The sequence below is a fragment of the Tenrec ecaudatus genome, chromosome 1, assembly GCF_050624435.1.
Source record: "Tenrec ecaudatus isolate mTenEca1 chromosome 1, mTenEca1.hap1, whole genome shotgun sequence".
NCBI classification, from domain to species: domain Eukaryota; kingdom Metazoa; phylum Chordata; class Mammalia; order Afrosoricida; family Tenrecidae; genus Tenrec; species Tenrec ecaudatus.
The window spans coordinates 205,910,309-205,932,803 of NC_134530.1; the positions used below are offsets into that span (position 1 = coordinate 205,910,309).

The 22,495-nt window shown below is 36.1% G+C and overlaps 1 protein-coding gene across 2 annotated transcripts in view; it reads right to left on the minus strand.

The window, feature by feature from the left end:
* BRINP3 (BMP/retinoic acid inducible neural specific 3) overlaps positions 1–21,888 on the minus strand; it is a 493,055-nt gene extending 471,167 nt beyond the window's left edge. The window contains exon 1 of one of the 2 annotated variants that reach the window (XM_075540509.1): positions 21,653–21,888. In XM_075540509.1, coding sequence (XP_075396624.1) covers positions 21,653–21,888 — 236 coding nt within the window. The remainder of the gene's footprint in view (positions 1–21,652) is intronic. The other variant, XM_075540510.1, reaches the window with a different exon arrangement.
* Positions 21,889–22,495: the final 607 nt, after the last annotated feature.

The window sequence follows — 22,495 nt, forward strand, 5'->3', positions numbered from 1 at the left end:
ACTAGCAAGTATTGTGGAGAAGGGATAGATTGGTTCTCTAATGTTGAGCTATCAACATTTAAACTCTTGTGAAGAGATGTCAGATTTAAGCAGTGGCCTAAGCTTGTCGACAAAGTTCACGGTACCAGACGTCATGAAAGAGGAGGAATAAAGTCCTCTTTCATGACATCTGGTACCAGTATTATGAGTGTGGATTTCATTCATCTAAACTTTGCAGTTTCAACCATTATCAGGGAAATCTTTCCATTTTTAAAGACATTTAGAAATTATCAAAGGCAAAATTAGTGATAGGCTATCATACAGTCTTCTTAATTTGGAATGTTCAAGTACTGATAAAAAGACAAACTTTTATTCTATGAAGCAAAGAATTAAATTGCCATGACTCTAACAGAAAATCTGTGAAATATAACAATTCAACATCATTCTATAACTTATAAGAAATCAAATTAATGATGCTATAAACTATTCGGATATGTTTATGCTGGTCAAATCATTGCATGATATTTCTTTGTTCTCATAAAGTTTATTACTCAGTAATATAATGTTTCATAGAACTATATGATAATGTGATAATTTCTGCACTATCTCAGAGAATAAAGAATTTATAACAAAGTATATATTATTCCTGTACCTAAAATGCTAAGTGAGAGCCCCAGAACATTATTATTTTAAATGACAATAATTTTAATGGAAATTCTAATGAAATTAAAGTAAAATGATGATCATTTACTTAATGAGTTTTTAAAGTGTTGGTATTTTTAAACAATATTTATTTTATTTTCTAATCATTTTATTAGGGGCTCATACAACTCTTATCACAATCCATACATACATCAATTGTGTAAAGCACATTTGTACATTCATTGGCCCCATCATTCTCAAAACATTTGCTCTCCACTTAAGACCCTGGCATCAGGTCCTCATTTTTTCCCGTCTCTCCCTGCTCCCCGCTCCCTCATGAACCCTTAATAATTTATAAATTATTAATTTGTCATATCTTGCCCTGTCCAATTTCTCTCTTCACCCACTTTTCTGTTGTCTGTCCACCAGTGAGGAGGTCACATGTAGATCCTTGAAATCAGTTTCCCCTTTCCAACCCACCCTCTGTTTACCTTCCCAGTATTGCCACTCACACTGCTGGTCTAGAAGGGATCATCTGTCCTGGATTCCCTGTGTTTCCAGTTCCTATCTGTACCAGTGTACATCCTCTGGTCTAGCCAGACTTGCAAGGTAGAATTGGGATCATGATAGTGGGGTAGGGGAGAGTGTTAGTGTTTGTTTGGTTTTTTTTTCCTTTTAAACACAGAAATTGCACTCCACTAAATTATTTTATATGATTAAAAGGGAATATTTTATTTTATAAAATGACTGCTTCTTATTTAAATTGAAAATGCTTTAGTAAATTACCAAACTGAAAAAAAGACAAGGCTTTTTCCTCTATTGAAAACAATCTCAGGGGAAAATTAATACATGCATCCTCATAAACTTTACAAGCAAAGCACAGCTTTTTTCAAGAATTTCCCACTCCATAACAGTATTTGTTTTCTTTTCCTGCCAGATAAATGCAAATTAAAAGAATATGAATCTGCAATAATGTGCATTTTCTTATGAAACATCATTCAAAAGCTTATCTGCATTGCTGAAAGAACTGAAAGAAAAGAAAAACTAATTTTCTCATTAACCCATGAGCCCGAAGGGACATTCATTTTCAGTATGAAATAAGAGCCAAGGAACACGATTATGAAGCTTTACTGAAGATAAAGCGGCTCTGGTGGTATGGCTATAATGAGACATTTAGTGGGGGAAGGGATAGGCTGCTAGTCACAAACTCAAGTGTTCAAACCCACCAGTTACTCCATAGGAGAAAATTAATCTATCAGCTGCCTAAATGATTTCCAGTCTCAGAAACCAAAAGAATCAACTTTTATCTGTCCTACAGTGTCTCTATGTAGTGGAATAGTTTTCATGGCAGTAGGTTTTGCTTTTGTTTTCTGTTGTTGATTTGGCTACAAATCACATAGTAACAATATACATTTATAAATACAAACATATGAATAGGAAGAAAGATCGCTGTAAATATTCAAAATTGCATATTCACAAAAATTGTTAAATCCTAAGCAATTTCTATAGAGCCGCAAGCCTTATTTTTTGCTTATCTTTACACAGGCATCAAATTGCACCTAAATACACATAGCTTTCATGCTTAAAATCTGAAATCACATAGTATTAAAGACAACACAAACTTGTACTGAAAATTTTAAATGTGTGATTTAGAGGCACATTTATTATAATACCAGAATAAGAAACTTGAGGACCCAGTGCAGCTGACAGTCTATTGATTCCAATATTCTGTTCAACTTGTCACTCATTCAGCACTGATGATATTCAAAAGCCATTTCACATAAACAAACAGTGAGAACCATTTATTTTAATTTATAAAACTTTGACATATAACCCATCTTCCAGGGCAGAAGGAATACATATTTTCAGGGCTAGCCAGCCCTTTTTTGCTACCGGTTATAAACTTGTGCTTTTGTTTACAATTCTATGATGATTTTTAAAAGGAGCTTTGGAAGTGATTAAAGTATCTGTTTCTACAGAACTGAAAGAGGGCACAGCATGGTTAGACTCTGAGCCAGTTGATGCGCCCGTGTGAAGTTATGGAGGAAGTGCACTGTCTCCTTGGACTATGACATTTTTATGACATGTACTGTGTAGGACGCTCTCCCTTTCCTCTCTCTCTCATGCTGGACTGCTCCTGTGTCTCGTGTCTGAGGCTACCAGACCATATGGCCTACTGGCCTTGGGAGCTAGGAGGACCCTGCCATGTTCCTGTAGACTTTGAATCCACTCAACCCTGCATCTACTGCCCTGGGATCTTCCAGCTTCCGGTTTCATCTTCCTGTTAATTCTGCCTGCAGCTGCAGAAGTCTGGAATTCCTCCAGCGAGAACCTGGCCCATGGACTTGAGTTGGATTGGGCTGGGACACTTCCTTGATATAAAGTTCTTTCTTAATCATGTATCAATGTTATTGATAGAAAACTCAGTCTGACACGAGAAATAAATCTATATTTGCAACTATTAACTGAAGTTTATTCTAATCCATTTGTGAACATTTAAATAATGTTCATGAGAAAAAAGACAAACAGTGTGTTGATCTCATTTTTTCACTCACCTTCCAGAATCTTAAACTTCACCAAAGGTTTACAGATAGTTACAACTTCCTATGTTTAGACTTGTAGAAAAGAAAGTATTGCTTATCTTAAAAATTAATATAGTGCAGAAATACAAACTTTTTGTTTTTAATTTTTTTAAATGCCAAAGACTCATACATGATCAGTATAAAACATAGATTAATAAGAAAATCAAACTCCATTAACAGGAGGAAAAACACAAAAATGTTTTTAAAGATATGTTCTCTTGTGGACTGGATAAATCCTAGTGAGTTGAGAGGCTCGGATTATGTTTCAAATTAGAATAAGGAAAGAGAGAACATATTCTGTCACTATCTCTGTCTGTATCATCATCTTCTCTTCATTAGATTACTAGAACTTTCATAGCAGTAATATTTTTCTACTGTTATTTGCTCTCCAATTAAATTCCTTCCCAGTGCCAAGACTGACCTTTCAAAAAGTAAATCAAATCAACCCACCGTTCTATGATTATAAACCTTCAATTTTATGATCATTAATTTATAATAATAGCCCAGTTTTGACCTTCAAAAGTCCTGTTACCTAGTTCCCATGTTTCTCACCTCATCTAAAAGTACATTTATGCTCTTCCTTCGACTCCTAGAAAAGCCATGATCCTTCTGCCATGAGCTCTACTGTAATAAACCCCTGTCAGAAATGTTCATCTTGGGGGATTTGTGGTGTAGCGATATTGTTTGGTATGAATCTTCCATAGACAACCTTTTACAATTCCCACCCGATTACTGATTAGGAATATGCAAATCAGGTGTATAAGCTCAACTCCTTGCCATTGAACTGATTCCACAGCATAATGACCCTATACGGGACTCTGACTCGGGGGTTGGTTAGTTTTGCCATTCCTCTGACCTCGGGACTCAGTGGATCTTTAATATTTTCTGATCCTGATTTGCGGCAACCTGTTTACTTCCCTAAGAAACTCCCATAACAGTGACTATTGTCTGTGACTTCCGTGGGCTCCTTGCAATGGGTTGCCTAGAAGGCGAGTGTCATGGGAAGAACAGATGGTGTTGGAATACGATAAAGAAGGCTGCAGGTTGGAGAGGCATCTGACAAGCTCCTTGGGATTAGTGCACAGTTTAACTTTCTTTCTCCCCTGTATAGCTAGAGTCTAACTTGTCTCCACACCCACTTTTTCACTCAGGCTTGTTTTCAGATCTCAGTTTCAGAAATACATTTTCAGAGATGACACGTTCCTCAATATTATCCGTCTCACTTCACTTTTCGTAATGCATCATCATGATTCTTCTCATGTATTTCTCTTACAGCAATTGTCACAATATGAAATGTGCCTAAACTATCTATCTATAGTATAGATCTATCTATCTACCATCTATCTATCTATATCCACTCATGGGCTTCTGATCTTCAATGATTCTAAATAGTACATAGTCTTCATTTTTCTAATTGCATGCTTACATATTTTTACGTTTCTTTTTATCTGTTTGCTATACATATATTTTGAATGCGTGGTGACACTGATGTTTAGGCTTTGGTCAGTGGTTCAAATCTATCAGCCACTCCCTGGTTGACAAAAATAAGGCTGCCTGTTGCCTTAAAGATTTACAGACTAAGAAATCATAAAAAGTGTTGTTGCAAGCATATTTAATGATTATGTTTTATGTCATGTTTTTGCCACTTAAAAAAGTTGAGAGAGGAAAACTAATGCTGCAAAAATGTTATGCCATAGATGCACGTCTACAGTTTGCGAAGTTGCATGACTTAGGTGTTCATCTGCCACAATGCTTGATCCAGCACAAAGTTTGCACATAACTTCATCCTTGCTTTCTGTGACCTAGAAGCTAGTTACTTCGCTTATATGATGGGGACCCAAAGCCCATCTGTAGACAGCTGGACATCCCCTCCAAAGGGGTAGTGGGGAGGAGATGAGTCACTCAGGGTTCAGTGTAGCAACAATGAAACTAAAAACCTTCCTCTATTAAATGAAGGGGGAAGTGCAGAGTGGAGACCCAAGGCCCAAGTGTCGGCCAATGGAGATCCCCTCATAGAGGGGTTTAGGAGAATAGATGGGTTAATTAGGGTGCGAGGTAGTACCGATGAAGAACACAGCTTTCCCCCAGATCCTGGATGCTTCCTCCCCCCAACCACCATGATCTGAATTCTAGCTTGCAGGGCTGGATAGGACAGAGGCTGTACACTGGTACATATGAGGTCTGGAGGCACAGGGAATCCAGGGTGGATGATACCTTCAGGACCAAGGGTGTGAGGGGCGATGCTGGGAGAGTGGAGGGTGAGTGGGTTGGAAAGGGGGAACTGATTACAAGGATCCACATGTGACCTCTTCCCTGGGAGAGGGACAGCAGAGAAGGGGGGAAGGGAGACTCCGGATAGGGCAAGATATGACAAAATAACGATGTATAAATTACCAAGGGCACATGAGGGAGGGGGTTAAAGGGAGGGAGGGGAAAAAAAAAGAGAACCTGATGCAAGGGGCTTAAGTGCAGAGCAAAGGCCTTGAGAATGATTGGGGCAGGGAATGTATGGATGTGCTTTATACAATTGATGTATGTATATGTATGGATTGTAATAAGAGTTCTGAGTCCCTAATAAAATGTAAAAAAAGAAAAGAGGAGAAAAAAATGATTAGGGCAAAGATTGTACAGATGTGCTTTATACAATTGATGTATGTATATGTATGAACTGTGATAAGAATTGTATGAGCCCCAATAAATTGTTAAAAAAAAGATATGACAAAATAATAATTTATAAATTATCAAGGGTTCATGAGGGAGGGGACAGGGGAGAGGTAGGTGGCAAATGAGTAGCTGATGCCAGGGGCTTAAGTGGAGAGCATATATTTTGAGAATGATGAGGGAAATGAATGTACAAATGTGCTCTATACAATGAAGGGATTATGGATTGTTATGAGTTGTATGAACCCCCAATAAAATGATTTAAAAAAAACAAACAAAAAATAAAACCTTCCTCTAGTTCCTGAACGCTTCCTCCCCTCCCAAGTATCATGACCCCAATTCTACCTTGCGGACCTGGTTAGACCAGAGGACGTACAGTGGTGCAGTAGGGATCTGGAAACACAGGGAATCTAGGACAAACGAACCCCTCAACACCAGCGGTGGGAGGAGCGACACCAGGAGGGAAGGGGGTGTAGAAGGGGAGAACCGATCACGGAGATCTATGTGTAACCTCCTCTCTGGGAGATGGGCAATGGGGAGGCAGGTGAGAGGAGTGTAAGATAAGATATAATAATTATTTATAAACTATCAAGGGACCAGAGGTGGGATCAGGGAGGAAGGGGGACGGGGGAAAAAAAGGGAAACCGAGCTGATTCCAGGAACCCAAGTGAAAGGTGAATTATGAGAATGACGAGTGCAACGAATGTATAAGGGTGCTTTGCTCAATTGATGTATGTACAGACTGTGATAAGAGCCTTATGAGCCCCAATAAAAAGATTTTTTAAAAAGAGAAAACAAAACAAACAAAAAAGAACCTTCAAAATTGGAGGGAGAAGGGGGAGAAAGGGGATACTGAACGCCCGCCGTGATCTATGTAGAGAAGTGTGGGTGAAGGGAGACAGCAGATGGTGAAAGATATAATAAAAATTTATAATTTGTCAAGGGTTCATGAAGGTAGGAGGATATGAAAGGGAGGGAAAAAAGAGGAACTGATACCAAATGTTCAAGGAGAAAGAAAAGTTTTGAAAATGATGACAATATATGTACAAATGTGCTTGATAAAGATGATGTATGGAGTATTAGAAGAGTTGTAAGAGTCATCAATAAAATGATCTATAAAAAGCAAAAAAATAAAAATACTACCACTGCTTTTAAGAAAAAGTTTCAATAGGGACTCCAATAGGCCCATGGTGACAAAGAAACAAAACTACACATACTGTTATTAAAACATAGGCCCTCATTTGTTCTTGTTCCTGTGTAGTTGTTTATTAACTTATTCTTTGTTAATTTTTTGAATGAAATTTTCTAACATTCTTGAGATATATGGAGGTCCCCAAAGAGCTGTTTTCTCTTTGGGTTATACTAATAAGTATTTAAAGTACAAGATACTAAATTTCAATTTTTAAAGTACCTGTTTAAATATTAATTTATGATAGAAAGATTAATGTATTTAATGAAACTATAAACAGCATCGTATGAGGAAATTACCATTGAAATAATAGATGCCCTGAGATTTGACATAAAAGAGATTATTAATTCCATAATTTAGAGCAACATTTATAAAGTGGCATCGTGGTTATGCATTGGTCGGCTAACCACACGGCTGTCAGCTGGAAACCACCAGCCCTGTCTGTGGAGAAAGAGGAGGCTTTCTACCCCCGTGAAGAATTACAATCTCAGAATCCACAGGGCCAGTTCTTTCCAGTCCTATTAATCACTAATTCCCTGCCATTGAGTCATGCCAACTCATGGAGACCTTAAGAACAGGGCGCAACTGTCCCTGTCAGCTCTGGGATTGTCACCCTTTATGCGAGTAGGAAACTCCGTAGCGAGACTGGTGGGTTCAAAATGCGATTAGCAGCCCAAGCAGTAACCACTAAGTCACCAGAGCAGCTACCTGTGTCACAAGTTAGCATCCACTTGATGGGAGTGACTTTGATTTGGGTTTTGTAATTGGCAACAATGAATGTTAGGAAATATCTGTCAGTGTTTGCAAGGTTTACTCAAGTCGGTGCGTTTGTGTTGCATTGGCTGATCGATTACTGCCTTTGCCTGTTTTATAAAAGGACATTCTCTACTTTCCATGGATCCTGTTGAGATATCAGACTTCTAGTGTTCCATCAGAGTATGCTTCTGCTTTAGGTAGAATTTGCCAAACCCTTAAAGGCACTTGATGTTCTACTGAGGAAACCGCTTAGCTGCTAACAAAACTCATTCGCCCTTCAAAGGAAGGACACAGTGGGCCGCTTCCCTGAAGAAGCACAGCCTTAGGAACTCTGGGCCACCTCTGTGTTATCCTGTAAGACCACTGAGTCCGTCAGAAATAAAATCAAATACTGAATTTCTTATTTTGTTTTTATTTCTAAAGTGTCTTTATTATTTGCACACCATAAAATATTCGCAACTTAATTTTTCATAATATGAGCCCTCAACAGAACTTTCCCATATGAATAATCAATAAAAAAGGACAAATATTTTATGTCTCTGCCATCAATAGATAGTTGTTTTGTCTTACTCAGATACATTCCTGAAGATTCTATAAACTTCGAATCAGAGTACATGGTCTTTCATAAGAAGCTGTCTCAGAGGCCTATAGAACAGATTGATTCAGATATTCAACCTTGACATTTATTTAAGGTATCTGAGGAGGCATGACTAAGACAACTTTGAGCCCTTATCTGTGAACTATGTCAGGATGTTCAGAATTTTACTTCTCCCCCAATTAAGAAGCAGATAGCCTCTGAGAAAGCTAATCTGACATTGTAGAATTAAAATAAATAAATAGGACTGCAGGAACTAATGCGAGACTTTTTCTTAATGCTTACTTGTTTAGAATTATGTTTTAATATTCAATTTTCTGCACACAAAATACAGACATTACAGAATGTTCCTTAAGCGATCAAACCCATAACTGTTCCTGTAAGATAAAATGAAATGCTTAAAATTATATCTGGTTCTCACAGCTGACCCAGAATTAAGAAATTCAGCAATATATGTACTTGTATAAATTTGATAAAAATTTACCTTCTTTCTAAAAGTTAATTGAGAAAAGCAATTGTAAAGTTAGGACTTAAGATGAATATTTCCTTTGAGAGATTTGTTGTTCAGAAATCAAAGGTTGGCTTTACTAATGGAGCCATTTTCTACAAGATCATCTTAAAAGCACCCTGATACTTATTTTCCAAAGCACAAACCTCATAGGTAGAAAGGGGGGTCTTTTCCTGACAAGATAAAAGCTACGAAATGTCTTGTATATGGTGATATAGTTTCAGCTGTTAAAACTCAAATTCAAAATTTATTACAAAAAAATCACAGAGAAATTTGTGACTTTAATGATTGCTCAATACTTCATGGTTGTTCACTTGCAAAGCAAATATATGAATGTCTGTTTGGAAAATTAACATCTGTGCTGTACCTATTTAACAAATCAGATCCTAGCAAGACTAAAGGATAGCCTTTATGAATGAGGAATAATCTCTTATTATGAGCTTTATAATCCTAGAGGGGTAACGAGAGAAAAAGACTACAGGAACTAGTGCAAACAACTCTATTGTTATATCTATATCTATATCTACATCTACATCTATATCTATCTATACAGATATTACTGAGTCTCTTCAGTTGAAAATATGGTACTGTACAAGCACAATTTTCTGGGTTATCCGGTTACATGGAAACTGTGTGCTTAGTAGAATGCTTAATTTTATTAAAACTATACAATTTATTAAAACTATACTTGACAACTGATAGTAACACAAATTATTCTTATCTATGAACTTGAAGAAAGATTTGCCAGGTGAAGACATACTTGATTTTATATTCTTACATGACTCAAGCCAGTTGTGCATCTATTTATAAATTCAAGTCAGAATTAACTAGACAGCAACTCATAACTGCGAAATAGGATTTAAGTCATTTCGGATCAAGTTGGATGTTGTGTGACTCCATCAAATATTGTGCATCCTCTAGCTCTATCTTATTACCTTCCTATTTGTAGATGAACTGTATTAGGATGATGGCTGTAGCCCGTTTCTCTGCCATCAAGTCAATTCTGACTGAATCAAGGCTATGTATGTTGTTTAAAATTATGTTGTGAAAAAGATTAAATTGCTGACTTCATAATAAATGCCTAAATATCATGAAGGAATTAAAACATGCACAAGTTCATTTTTCATTCTGTTTACTCTATTTCCACTTTTCAGTTTCTTGATTCCTGGGTATAGCTCATTGAGAATCTATGGCTGTGACATTGACTGCAACTCACAGTAGTCCTATACAACAGAGTAAAACTACCCCATACGGTTTCCATAAGGTTTGTAATCTGGACAGGAAAAGACTGTCATGCCTTTCTCCTCCAAAGCAGTTGGGGGTTTTGAACCACTGACCTTTTGACTAGTGGTTAAATACTTGACAATTGAGCCAATGAGGAATGGACGCTGGAAAAAGACATGCAATTGCTCTCCTCTAATTCTTATTTTATATATTTATTATGTAGATAAATGTGTATTTATTTGGCTGTGTTAAAATATGAATGATAGAATACTTATCAATGCAGCCATTTTACCTGTATGATTCAATGTAAGAACTGCATCAATCCCTCTGTGTAACCATATCTATTGTCATGTTTTCCATCCTCATAAACGGAAACTAGCTGCTAGCTAAGCAACGCTTCCTCTTTCCTTTCCCTCCCCCACTGCTGACCACTGTTAAACTCTGGTCCCTTCCTGTTCCAATTGTTTCACATTAATGACATCAGACATAGTTGTCTTTTTTGGTGGCCTTATTTTATTCAGCATAATAAAATTAATGTTGTGGCATGTAACCAAGCCTCTTTTTAATTGTAGAAAGGAGGAAGATAATAAATTGAGGAGAGATATATATGGAAAACAAGGTGAAGTTGCAAAAATAAAAGTGGACCAGACACAGAAAGTAACTACAAAAAGCCAAATTCACTGCCATTGAATCAATTCGGACTCCTAGGGACTCTGTCAATAGTACATACATGGATGCTTTGAGATAGTGATGCCACCACTGTAAATTTTTTCATAGGCAAATTACTTCTTAATAGAGTGGGGTTCTTTTTTTTTTCTTAACTATCAACACATATCCAGAGAGTCTCATAGTAACTAAAGAATACATAATGTTCTCCTTTTCTGTATTTATTAGTACCATCATTTTATAATTTAATTTAAATGATGTATTAATATTTGCATTTGTAGTCCAAATAAATAGCATTATACATCATATATGGCCTTTGTCTGTGAGGATATTTAAATACATACATGAGGGGAGAATTAAAGACTATGGAGAGTGGATCTGTTATTTTTTTTTTCAGCAAAACATATTGACTAGGCATAGCCATATCAGTTCAGTCAGACAGAGAAGTTCCACAGACAATGTTCACTCCCACTGAGTCCACAGCAACTCATAGAGACCCTACATGACAGACGAAAACTGCTCCACAGGATTTCCAAGGTTGTAAACTTTTAAGGGAGCAAGTTGACCCATCTTTCTCTTGTAGAGCGGATGGATGGACTTGGGCCACAGACCGTTCAATTAGCAGCCCAGTGCTTACCCACTGCACCACAAATACGCTTTCCATAGAAGATAGTGCTAGTTATCTGATTTAAGACGTTACTCTCAGGAAGAGAAATGTAACCATAGGATTCTTCTACCCTAAAGCAGATGATACATTAAAATTTGCATGAAAAATAATAAATTGATAAATAATTTATAGTATAAGTTACTTCAAAAGGTTATAAAACTTTCTATTACTGTTAAAAATAATGTAGTTATAAAGACTAGATAACGTAATTCTATTTAAAATACAAAATATTCAAATATATCTAACTTTAAAATGTACATTTTCCAGGTGAGTGTCTAAGCTGCTTTTATCATTTATACTTTGTGTCTACTAGACTAAAGGAAATTCTGTCCTAAGCATAATCTGAGGCCTATTTTTAAAAATAAATATAAAAATAGATGTGCTTACATAACATGTAGGCACAATACATGCTTACTTACAATGGGAGGTAAAATTCAAACAAACACACACATCATCATCATCTGTCGCTCAGGGAAAAGCCGTATTAATTGCCAAAGCAACGATATTACTCGGGATTGTTTTCTTTTGTTTCTACTCATCTTAAAAGTTGAAGTTTTGCAATAGTGACCTTCACCGAAAACACGTGATCAATTTAAAAGTCCAAGAAGAGAGATAAAAGAAAATGACACTGGTGATAGAGAGATAGAAGGAAACAACGCTGGCAATTTGGGCAATTTTATTTGGAAGAGACTACAGAGATAATGATAATGAAAATTTTAGAGAGCTTGTCAAGACAGAATTAAATATAGAAAAGTAATCTAATAAATCATCTGTTTGAATGCCAAAAAAACATGTAATTGCTATTTTGTCTTCAGTAAATTACTGTGTGAAGTAAGACCTGTTCATTTTCTCATTTTAAGAGCAGCAAACATGAATCCACTATTTAACTAAAATTATTACTTATAAATTCAAAATACCTTTTTAATTCAGTAATGGGATTATTTACAACTGATTTTCATAGTTGACCCTTCAGAGAGTGGATTGTAATTCTACAAACATTATTTAATAATTCTGTTTTTTCTTGATGAATTTCCCAATGTCTGCTGAAGGATATCATAAGCATGAACCCATCAGCATATTATGACTATGAATTTGAATTGAATCTTCAGAGTTAGAGTTCAATATACTGCTGAATCTCAAAATTAAAATTGTTGAAAAGTGGTTACAAACTTTATGTTGATCTATGCAGTAGCACATAGGAATCTAAGATATTCTTACTTATTATTTTAAAAGAAGAATTTTCAAAAAGCACTGGAAAAAGAAAAAACAATGTAGATATAGAAATATTTTGTTTTATTGCATATCCCATTGTTATGATATGTCCCATTTTGTTTTAGGGAAGAGAATCATTGAACTTTTGGTTCAATGAAGCTATACAGAGCATCTATAACATTTCTTTCTGTTTTGTAATGAAGTTAATGGGATCTGAGAAGTTAAGTTACAAACCTGAGGTGAAACAATAGCAAAAATATAATACGACCTTTTCAGCCTTGCTTTTAATTGAGGGGGCCTGTCTTTAAGTTTTACTAACTTATAATTAATATGCCACATAATTTAATCATTCAATCATATTAAAAAGAGTTGTGCACTCATCACCAGAAGTAATTTCAGAACAGTTTCTTCTCATATGCATTGTTGTTCGCTCCCCATCCAACCCCCTCCCGCACAGACAGCCCTGCCATTCCCCTAGGTAACTATTAATCCAGTGACTGCCTCTATATATTTACCTATCGTGGATTCTGTGTACAGAAAATCATACAAAACACAGGGCAACAACAGCAACAAAATCAGTGACAACACCGAAACAAAACAGGAAAACCTCAAAGGGAAAGAAAGCAGAAAGTACTAAAATCTGAAACAACTTTAAAATATTAAGGTGTTACATTTTGAGTTGAGCTTTGACTTTGAAATCAAGTATATTGAATGTGCAGCTTATGCCTTAGGTGGGTGAATCACTGGCCTGCCTAGAATTATAAAATGAATAGAAATACAGATATAAATATATAGATATATTATAAGGATGGTCAGGTTTGTCTTTTAGAAATGTATAGTTCACTGATGTTTTTGTGACTATCTTAGGTATGCTGAGAGATAGGCAAGGATATTAAGGAGAAATTCAAGGCTGCCTAGTTTATGTTTTTATCATTAATCTGTAAAATGGGAATCTGTAAAACGTTTGAAGGATTAAATGAAACAATCTCTGAAAACATCAATTACACAGTAAAAATACAATATTAGTTCCATTCTCTTCCTTTCTTAGTCATATGTAGAGTCAATAGACAAACACTTCTGAATTTTATAATCATCCTTCCTATTTTGCATCTGTTCTATTATAATTACTCAAAAATATAATGTTAAGGCTCAAAGGAACCCCAGCACTACAAAAATTAACCACTGAATTGCGAGCTGAAAGGTTGGTAGTTCAAATCCAACTAAGGGCTTCATTGGAGAATGAACTAAAGACAGGGTCGCCTCAAGTCTGCAGCGTGGAAAACCTGGCAGGTGGTTCTTCTCTGCCACATGAGGTCACTAAGAATCTAAGTAGATGTGAAGTCAACCAAGAACAATAAAACTCAAAGAGATACTACACTTCATATTTTTAAAATGTTGTTTATAACTATTGTTGAAATAATTTTGGTAAATCCTCACAGTTCCATTGTTGGCTGCTTAGAAGTGGCCTACCAAATAAATCCATGGTTCACACCAGTGTCTTAAACGATCATTATTATTTCATCTGATTTCCAGAATTGCATATGCTCACTGCTGACAATTGGGAGCATCATGACATTGTTAATGAAACATTTAGATGCATTTCCTTAGAGGCTTTTGTTAGGCATGGTACACAAGGGAGAATCAACAAGCTCATGGAAAATGGAACAAAAAGAGTCTGTCATTTTCCCACACACATTTTGGAGAACCCTCATACTTTTAAAGAGATAGATAATATCAAAGTAATTTGAGTTCCCTTTCAGATATTGAAAGGTTTTTTAGAATTTTTATTTAGCTTTATATTTGATTTTCATATGCATTAATTCCCTGAATTAAGAACATACAATTTAAGGACAGGATTCGTCCTTTAATTGGATACACGTTTGTCCTCACATTGCAATGGTTGAACTAAGCCCCACTCACAACACATTCAGCATGATGCCCTTCACTTGCTGCCCGTACCGCTTTTAAATCGTGGAGAGTTTACTCAAGAAAGGTCAAATAAAAAGCAGCGTGCATCTGTTTTCACATATCTACAAACTTACCTAAAGATAGTTAGGAACACATCTCATTCATTATAAACCAGGGACGCTCGGTATACACAAAGGGCTCAAACAAGTTTATGGAAAAATGAAGGCTTAATCGATTGTTTCCACATGATTTTTGAACAGCTATATATATGTACATTTGCATGTATAAAAGGGGATTATCAAGTCAGTGTTAACTCATAGTGACTCTAGAGAGCAAAGGAGAACTGTCCATAGGATCTCTGAGGCTGTAAATGTTTATACAGACTAGCTCCCTACCCTCCCTCCCAGTAGAGCAGCCGATAGATTTAAACCGAAGGCTTTTCCATGAGTGTCCAACACTGACCCGCCCTCCCTTGCCCGCCAGCCTCCTTTTTGTATTTAAGAAGGTTTAACAAGTTATTGAGAATGAGTTAAATTTTGTTGACCATTTGGAAGTAAGAACTAATTAATTTGAGAACTATTGTCTTGCAAATCTAAATTGATGACATATTCACTAACTTTTAATGTTGTAGAACATAGATTCCACATTAAAAATTCATATAGTGATGGGGGTGGGGGATGGGGGGTAAAGGGAGCTGATGTCAGGGGTCCAAGAAGACAAAGGATGTTTGGGAACTGATTGTGGGAGCAAAATACAATAGTGCCTGAACGTGATGAACTAGGGAATGATGAACTAGGGGATGATATATTTACTCACAATTAATAATGCATTTTAAAATGCATGCAGTTTGTACATATTGCCTATATAATACTAGTATATTAACTGCACAGACTATGAAATTGAATATTATAGGTCTTCGTTGTGCTCCCCTCATACTCCATTCTTGTACCTTCTCTATAGAAATAATTGCTAGCCTATTTTTTTAATAGTCAATGATGTGCTTTACTTTAGGTTTTAGTTAAGATGCAACTAACTCAATGTAAGTTTGAATTACCTGTTTGGTGAACTTTGTCTAAAAACATTATGCTGTGTATATATTGGTATGTGCATGTGCCCCCTTTGTTTGTTTTATTTTTATTTAAGAGATTGGATTCATTCTATTCAAGAGATACCCCTGAGGCTGCAGAGAACTATAAGCATGTTAATGGTCATATACCTGAGTGCTCAGCTTTTCTTTTTTTTAATGCTTAATGGCTTATGCTTCGCAAAATCCCTCTGTATCCCCTGATTGTGCTGATGTTGTTCTCTGTTAACTCCTATTTCTGTCACTCCTTTTTAGATTCTTATTCCATAAACATATATTATTACCTGTGATGTGAAGAAGGAATTCTATACTGATACCCAAAATTTGGCACTATTTATTCAAAATACATCCTGTCCCAAACTACCCATTAAACTCTGTAATACAATGAGGTATCTATATATTTTGTAATTTCCCCCTAAACTACCTAGTTTCATTGCTGTATTAAAAATATAAACAAATAAGGAAACATCATCAGACAGAAATGTTTGCAATTGTTTCCTTTTCTCACCTAAAGTTTGAGCATATTTAAAAATAGTGGCAGAGAAGCCAGTTCAGTTATGTTATTATAATATACCCACATATTATTAAGAAACATATTTTAATCATCACTTTCCCCATCATTCACTAATATATGGATAGCCAAAAAGTTTATTCTGTGTTTATGTCACCATATATTGTGATTTAATCTGTTCGTAGGTGTGAAATGGTTTTAATGGGAATAAAAATCACCAAACTGTGACCTCAAATATGTATTAATTGCTCAATAAATCTGTCTTCCAGGTAGTGCAGCAGAATACTCGTTTGAATCAAGGAGGACAAGACTGTTGTACTTGTTTTGGACATGTTGTCAGGAGAGACCAATTCCGACAAAGGGCATCGTACTTGCTAAAGTGGAGGATCAGTGAGAAAGCAGAAATCCAACAAAGAGATGGATTGACATAATCACTACAACCATGGGCTCAGACATAGCATTCATGAAGATGGGAGAAGACCTGGCAGTCTTTCATTGTTTTACCTAAAGCCATTATATGTAGGAATGTCTTGGAATATATATATATATATTCTCAAACCATTTTTAGGAGCTAATCCAGACAGTATACCATTCCATAGTTCAATCATATCAAGTAGTGTTGTACAATTGTTACCAAAATACTTTCAAAACATTTTCTTCTCATTTGAACTTCTTGATATGTGCTCCTCCTTAGCACACTCCTCCCCCTCAACCGTGCCGTACCCCAGGAGTCGCTATTCTAGTCATTGCCTCTATAAATGTATATATCATGGGTTTCATATTGCACAAAACGTAGAAAAACACACAACAGAGAGTGAAGTGGGTTTTTGACAATGACAAAATACAACAGAAACAAATGCCAATATCAAAAAACAAAAGAGAATATTTTAAAACCAAAAAAAGCCCAAAATGTTTCAGAAAGGAAATCAAGTGACAAGATTTTAACTGTTCGAGACAGATTTATCATTTTAATCTACTATAGTTGACTCTCCAACACTCTGATAGCCAGGCTATTCCCATCTCTCAATTTGGGTTAGAGGGAAATCACTGGAGACTTATTCCCTGTGTAGATCCTGCAAATGCATTTTGGGCTTCCACTGTCACCCACAGCCTTCAGCACATCAGAATCTCATCATTTAAGCTCTGATACTATTCCCTACTTTGGATTTAGATTATATCATTAAAATCCTTGGATCATGGATATTGGTGTGCTTCTTCCATGTGGGCTTAGTTGATGTCTCAATTAGATGGTTGCTTGTGTGGAAGCAAGTCTTTTAAGATCCCAGGTGCAATTCTACCTTATAACTGAGCATCATTGAATCATCTAATTTCTTCATCACACTCTGTTATGCCTTTATGCAGCAGGACTGAGCAAGGCCACATCATAAGAACTAATTATTCTTAGTTTGGAACTAAAATGAAGTGCGACCCCAAATTCCTGAATCTAGGGTTTTGGTTTTTTTATATACCTCTGGTTTACCTTAGAGACATCCTTATTAATTTATGTAAGGGAATCTTATTAATCATCTCCCTGGAGTATAAGGATCGTCTGTTTATAGTGTCAATGGTAGTAATTTTAAGACGCACTTGAAGAGATGTAGTCTAATATCACAATATCTGGATATCCACGTGAACATAATAAATCCGTATAGGAGTGAACGTTATTTGCACAAACAGTGGGAGTTGGTAGGCAGGCCACTCTTACAATCACATTCCCTGACAATGTCAGACAGAAGTCTGCCAGAGTAATGCATGTCTTAATGCAGCAGGTAGGGCATTGAAGTAGAAAGTAAATGTTAATCTCCCTGATAACAGGTCAATACTCTTGGAAGAGCTGTCTTCTGTTTCCTCACAGACCATGTGGTTTCAGCCGTAAATCCTCAGGTTACAGGCATTTTTGAGGCAGCGTTTACTTTACCTCGTGGTGTTTCCACATCGCGTCTTTATGGTATGGTCTCTGGGGCGTGCTGTACACCTTGAAGATCCAAGGTTCAATGTCCCAGTGCCCCAATGTCCCGGGTACATGGCCTTGGTCACCAGGGGGTGCACAGAAACTCGGGACAATATGCCTTATTAATAGCATATTAGCAGGCATTCTCCTCTCTTAGAGTTCTTAAAAAAATTGTTAGTCAACCCCCCCCACCAAAACAAACAAACAAATTCGGAAATGAGTCCTACCCCTTTTTCTACCAACAGACATGCATTTGTCATCCCCAGATATGTATGCTTCCTTTCCCCACTCCTGACTTGTCTTTCCCATTAGTGTCCCTCATCACACCATAGGAATGCCTGCTAGTCTGGGGTCACCTCCTAATACCTTTCCATGGCAGTCAATAAGCAGTCATTCTCCCCTCCAGCTGCTGTGAAGACCCCTCCACCAGAGTGGCCTGCAAGGTACGCACACACACAGGATGGTGTGTGGTTCATGGGCACCAGTTAGACTCTCTACCCAGCGGCCAGGCCACCCTGTTATAAAAGACAACAGCATCTAAGTTTGAGTAACTACAAGTGAGTGCCTTTTCCAGAGTTGCTATAACTTATTAAAAGGATGCATAGATCCATAGTAGAGGAAACCATCTATTTCCCGGTGGTCATACAGCTGGGGGGCGCGTTCAGACAATAATAATTGCCAGCACAAGACTCAAATTTATTAAAGCCGAGGTGCACTCCTAGCTTACGCTTCACAGCAGACAGAATTTCTCAAGGAATAGCACATTTTTTTAAAAATAGAGAACACTTTCAAATTCTTGATTGCTATGTTCATTGGGTAACTAAAAAAAATGTGGCTTAAGCTCCAACATTTAGTATATTACTAAGTATAGTTAATGCTAGTATTCTCTTTCTAAATTATGGAATTAAGTGATTAATCCAGAAAATAATTGACTTCTCATCTTAATGTATATTCAGAAGCAAAATCTGAACTATTTTGAATACACATTTTTGGAAACACAAATGCATGCCTCATTATTTCACTATAATGGACCTTTTGAAAGCATAGCCTTTTTAAAATCCTGTCTATGTCTCTAACAATGTTCATTTGTCATGATCTAGCTAGTCTTTATTTATGGTGAAATGAAAAATATGCTGCTGGCAAAGAAGATAAAATAAAGAATGACAACTGAAAGAGAGTGACCTAATTATTTTAGTAGGGTTAATAGGTTTTACATTCTTAAGGAATGCATTCAGAAAACTATGTCAATGTAGTACATGAAATAACTTATAGGTAGTTATGGCAAACACTGGCATCATTTGACTTGTCATTTTGCATATCAAATATTCATTTCAATTAGAAAGCAAGTGCTTACATTAAGAAGATATTAATTTCCCTCTAAGTGTCTTAATTAATAAAAATAGTGAATGTTAAGGCAAATAAATTTAATTTTTAAAATTAGCATTTAAAAGATAACCAAACCAAATTTTAAAAGTCAAGCAGCTATTATAATTCCTGTAATTTAGAATTTCCATTGTTTCAAAATAATGATTAATTTGTGCAGAAAATAGGAGTGAATATATTGCACAGAATGAGAGATAGAAAATGATAGGCAAATGTAGGTGACAGAGAGGATAAATAGATATGGTAGAAATAGTTATAAGAAATTCCTTGAAACATATTGAAACCCTATCTAGACAGATAATATGTTACTTTACTAGAATATGGAAACATAGATTATACCATTTGTTCATATAATTAAACAGGGAAAGTATCATATCATTATTAGGTTGTGATTATTATTTTTAAAAGGTTTCATAATAAGTATAATCTGTCTAAGAAAACAAGCACCATAAGCCTAGTCCATTCTTAATACACTTACTCTCATGCTAGCTTATTGAAACCACCAAGGTTAAGACATCGCAAGGACAAGGCGCACAGGGCAAATGAAAGTCTCCAGGCCTTGGGAGATCGAACAGGAGATAGAAGACATGCAAGCAAACCAAACCTCAAAGCATTTTTTTCTTTCATTACCTTTCAGTACTGCAATCAAAATAATGCCTCTTTCATTCAGTCTGGCCCTCTAATAACATGTCAAGTCCTGTTTACAACTTACATCAGAATGAGCGATAAGTCAAACCACAATAATCACACATAAGACAACAACTCAAACCTCCTGATGGAGATGCCAATAGATCATGGAGAGATGTTCTGACATCAATTTCTTTGACAGACTGTTAAAAATCTCTTGCAGAATGTCAGACTATGAGACATTTTCTCAGGCCTCAAGTAGCAGAACGTCATTTGTGACTAACTGCTCTATAAACCAACCAGCGCAGAGAAAAATGAATGAACCCAGAATCAAAAGACTGTGACTTTTTTACAGCCTCTCAGAGACAAAACATTTGCTATTTCTTTTTTAAAAAACTCCTTTTAGGTTTGTAACTGTCCTCGCTGTGTGAACCACAAGGTGTCTTATTAAAACTGGAACAATGATTGTCTGATGTGCCATGGAACTTGTTCAATTTCATTTGCAAATTTTCAATACTGATAGATTTATAAATTTCACAAGCTACTGTCGAAAAGACAACATAGAGACCTGAAGCACAGTGCCCTCTGGTGCACATATGACATAAAATAAAATATTTACATGATCATATCTACTAAAAACGGGCACATGAAAAATGTAAAACAAAGTTTTTTTCTACATTAATTTTAAGCCAATCTCTAGGGATTGCAAGTCTATATTACTCTCTCACTAAGGAACAACCTGAGCTGACAATTGTACTTAAAGCAATCGTTATGCCTTGATCAAGTCAACCCAATGCACCCAGGTAACCACTTGTAGAATCCTCTATTAAATGGATTCTTTGGGTTTTGGGGAATTAGACAGTCTATTGAATTTATTACAGGGTTTTTTGGTAGAACTTATTCAGATTTCAAGTCTAGAAGAGGAACAAAAGTCAAAGGTCATATATCTTAATCATCTCCTTGATTCTGCTACTAGATCCTGTAGATCTGCTTTCTCTTGATAGTCCACTGCTGCTTCCCAAGGTTTCCATGCATTTACTGTTCAGATTCTAAAGAGTATGTAGTGACTCAACTTCTCAGTGGCGAACAAAGGAAATCAGTCCCATTAACAATAATGTACCATGGTAAAAGGCAAAAGCAAGTAAGGTGAATTCCTATAAAAATGCGCTATTTGAAATGAGAAGCTCATGTCATTGAAGCTTTGGGTTACAATGAAAACTAAGATTCTGCTTCAAGATTAATTGGCATTGATTGTAAGGCAGTTAATAATTAAGATTTGGGGGAGATTAGGCAAAATTGATAGCCATCGTTTGATTTTTTGTATATTATGCTAAATCAACAAGAAGTGTTTTTAAATAACAAGATAATATTACTGTGGTACATGATAAATAATAAGCATTCTGACAAAAATACTTTCCCATCTGAAACTTTTCCTTAAAGGAGCTTCTCATTTGTACACGACCGTCAAGGATGATATCTCCGTAATTGCTTTCCCTTTGCTTCATACCTGTAGATCTTGTATCTGGTGCTAAATCCCTGCCGGCTTCTGTCCACAAACTCTGTGTATTCCTGTGAGCGATGGAAGGGTCCCTTATCAGAGAGGAGCCAGTCGAAGGGGCTTGTGGCATGCTGATCCGAAACAGCAGCAACTGCTAAAGCCCAGCAATGAAGACTCAGTGCCATCCACTCCCATAGAGCCATCAGAGAGAACAATTCAGCACCAGCTCTGCTCCGCCATATCATGCTTCCACTGGGGGTTTAAGGCCTTCATTCTCTTAGCTTTCCCTCAACACCTAGACAGAATACAGAGGCGATTAGTTAGCCCCCACAAGATTCCCTCTTAGCCTCAAAGGTGCTGAGGTGGCTAAGTATACATATACATGAATCCATTTACATATGTTTAAATTATTGATTGATACTATCATTTCAAACTAAGTGATAGCAAATGTTCAGTAAGTCAAAATAACTTTTTTCTAAGTTGCCTGTCTTTAATTTTGTGCATCTTTATTTTTAATTAATGAAAAAGGAAGTCAACTACGCATATCAAAATTTTCTGACTTGTCATACAGTAAATCATTAAAAGTCTATGGAACAAGATTTTACAAGTTTCTACTCACATTCTTTATACTACTAAATGTTTTATAAAATTAGATATTTTTAATATATAGTTTGAGTAGATTTAAGTGTTTCATAGATTATGTTATGGATTGTATTGCAAAAGTATATTGAATGGCTTAGTTTATGGTTATTCAAAACTATTTTAAAATAAATTAGATATATTTGGGTCATTATATCCACAATACATATAAAATAGTAATGAAAGCGGGTCTAACAATAAATAAATATACAA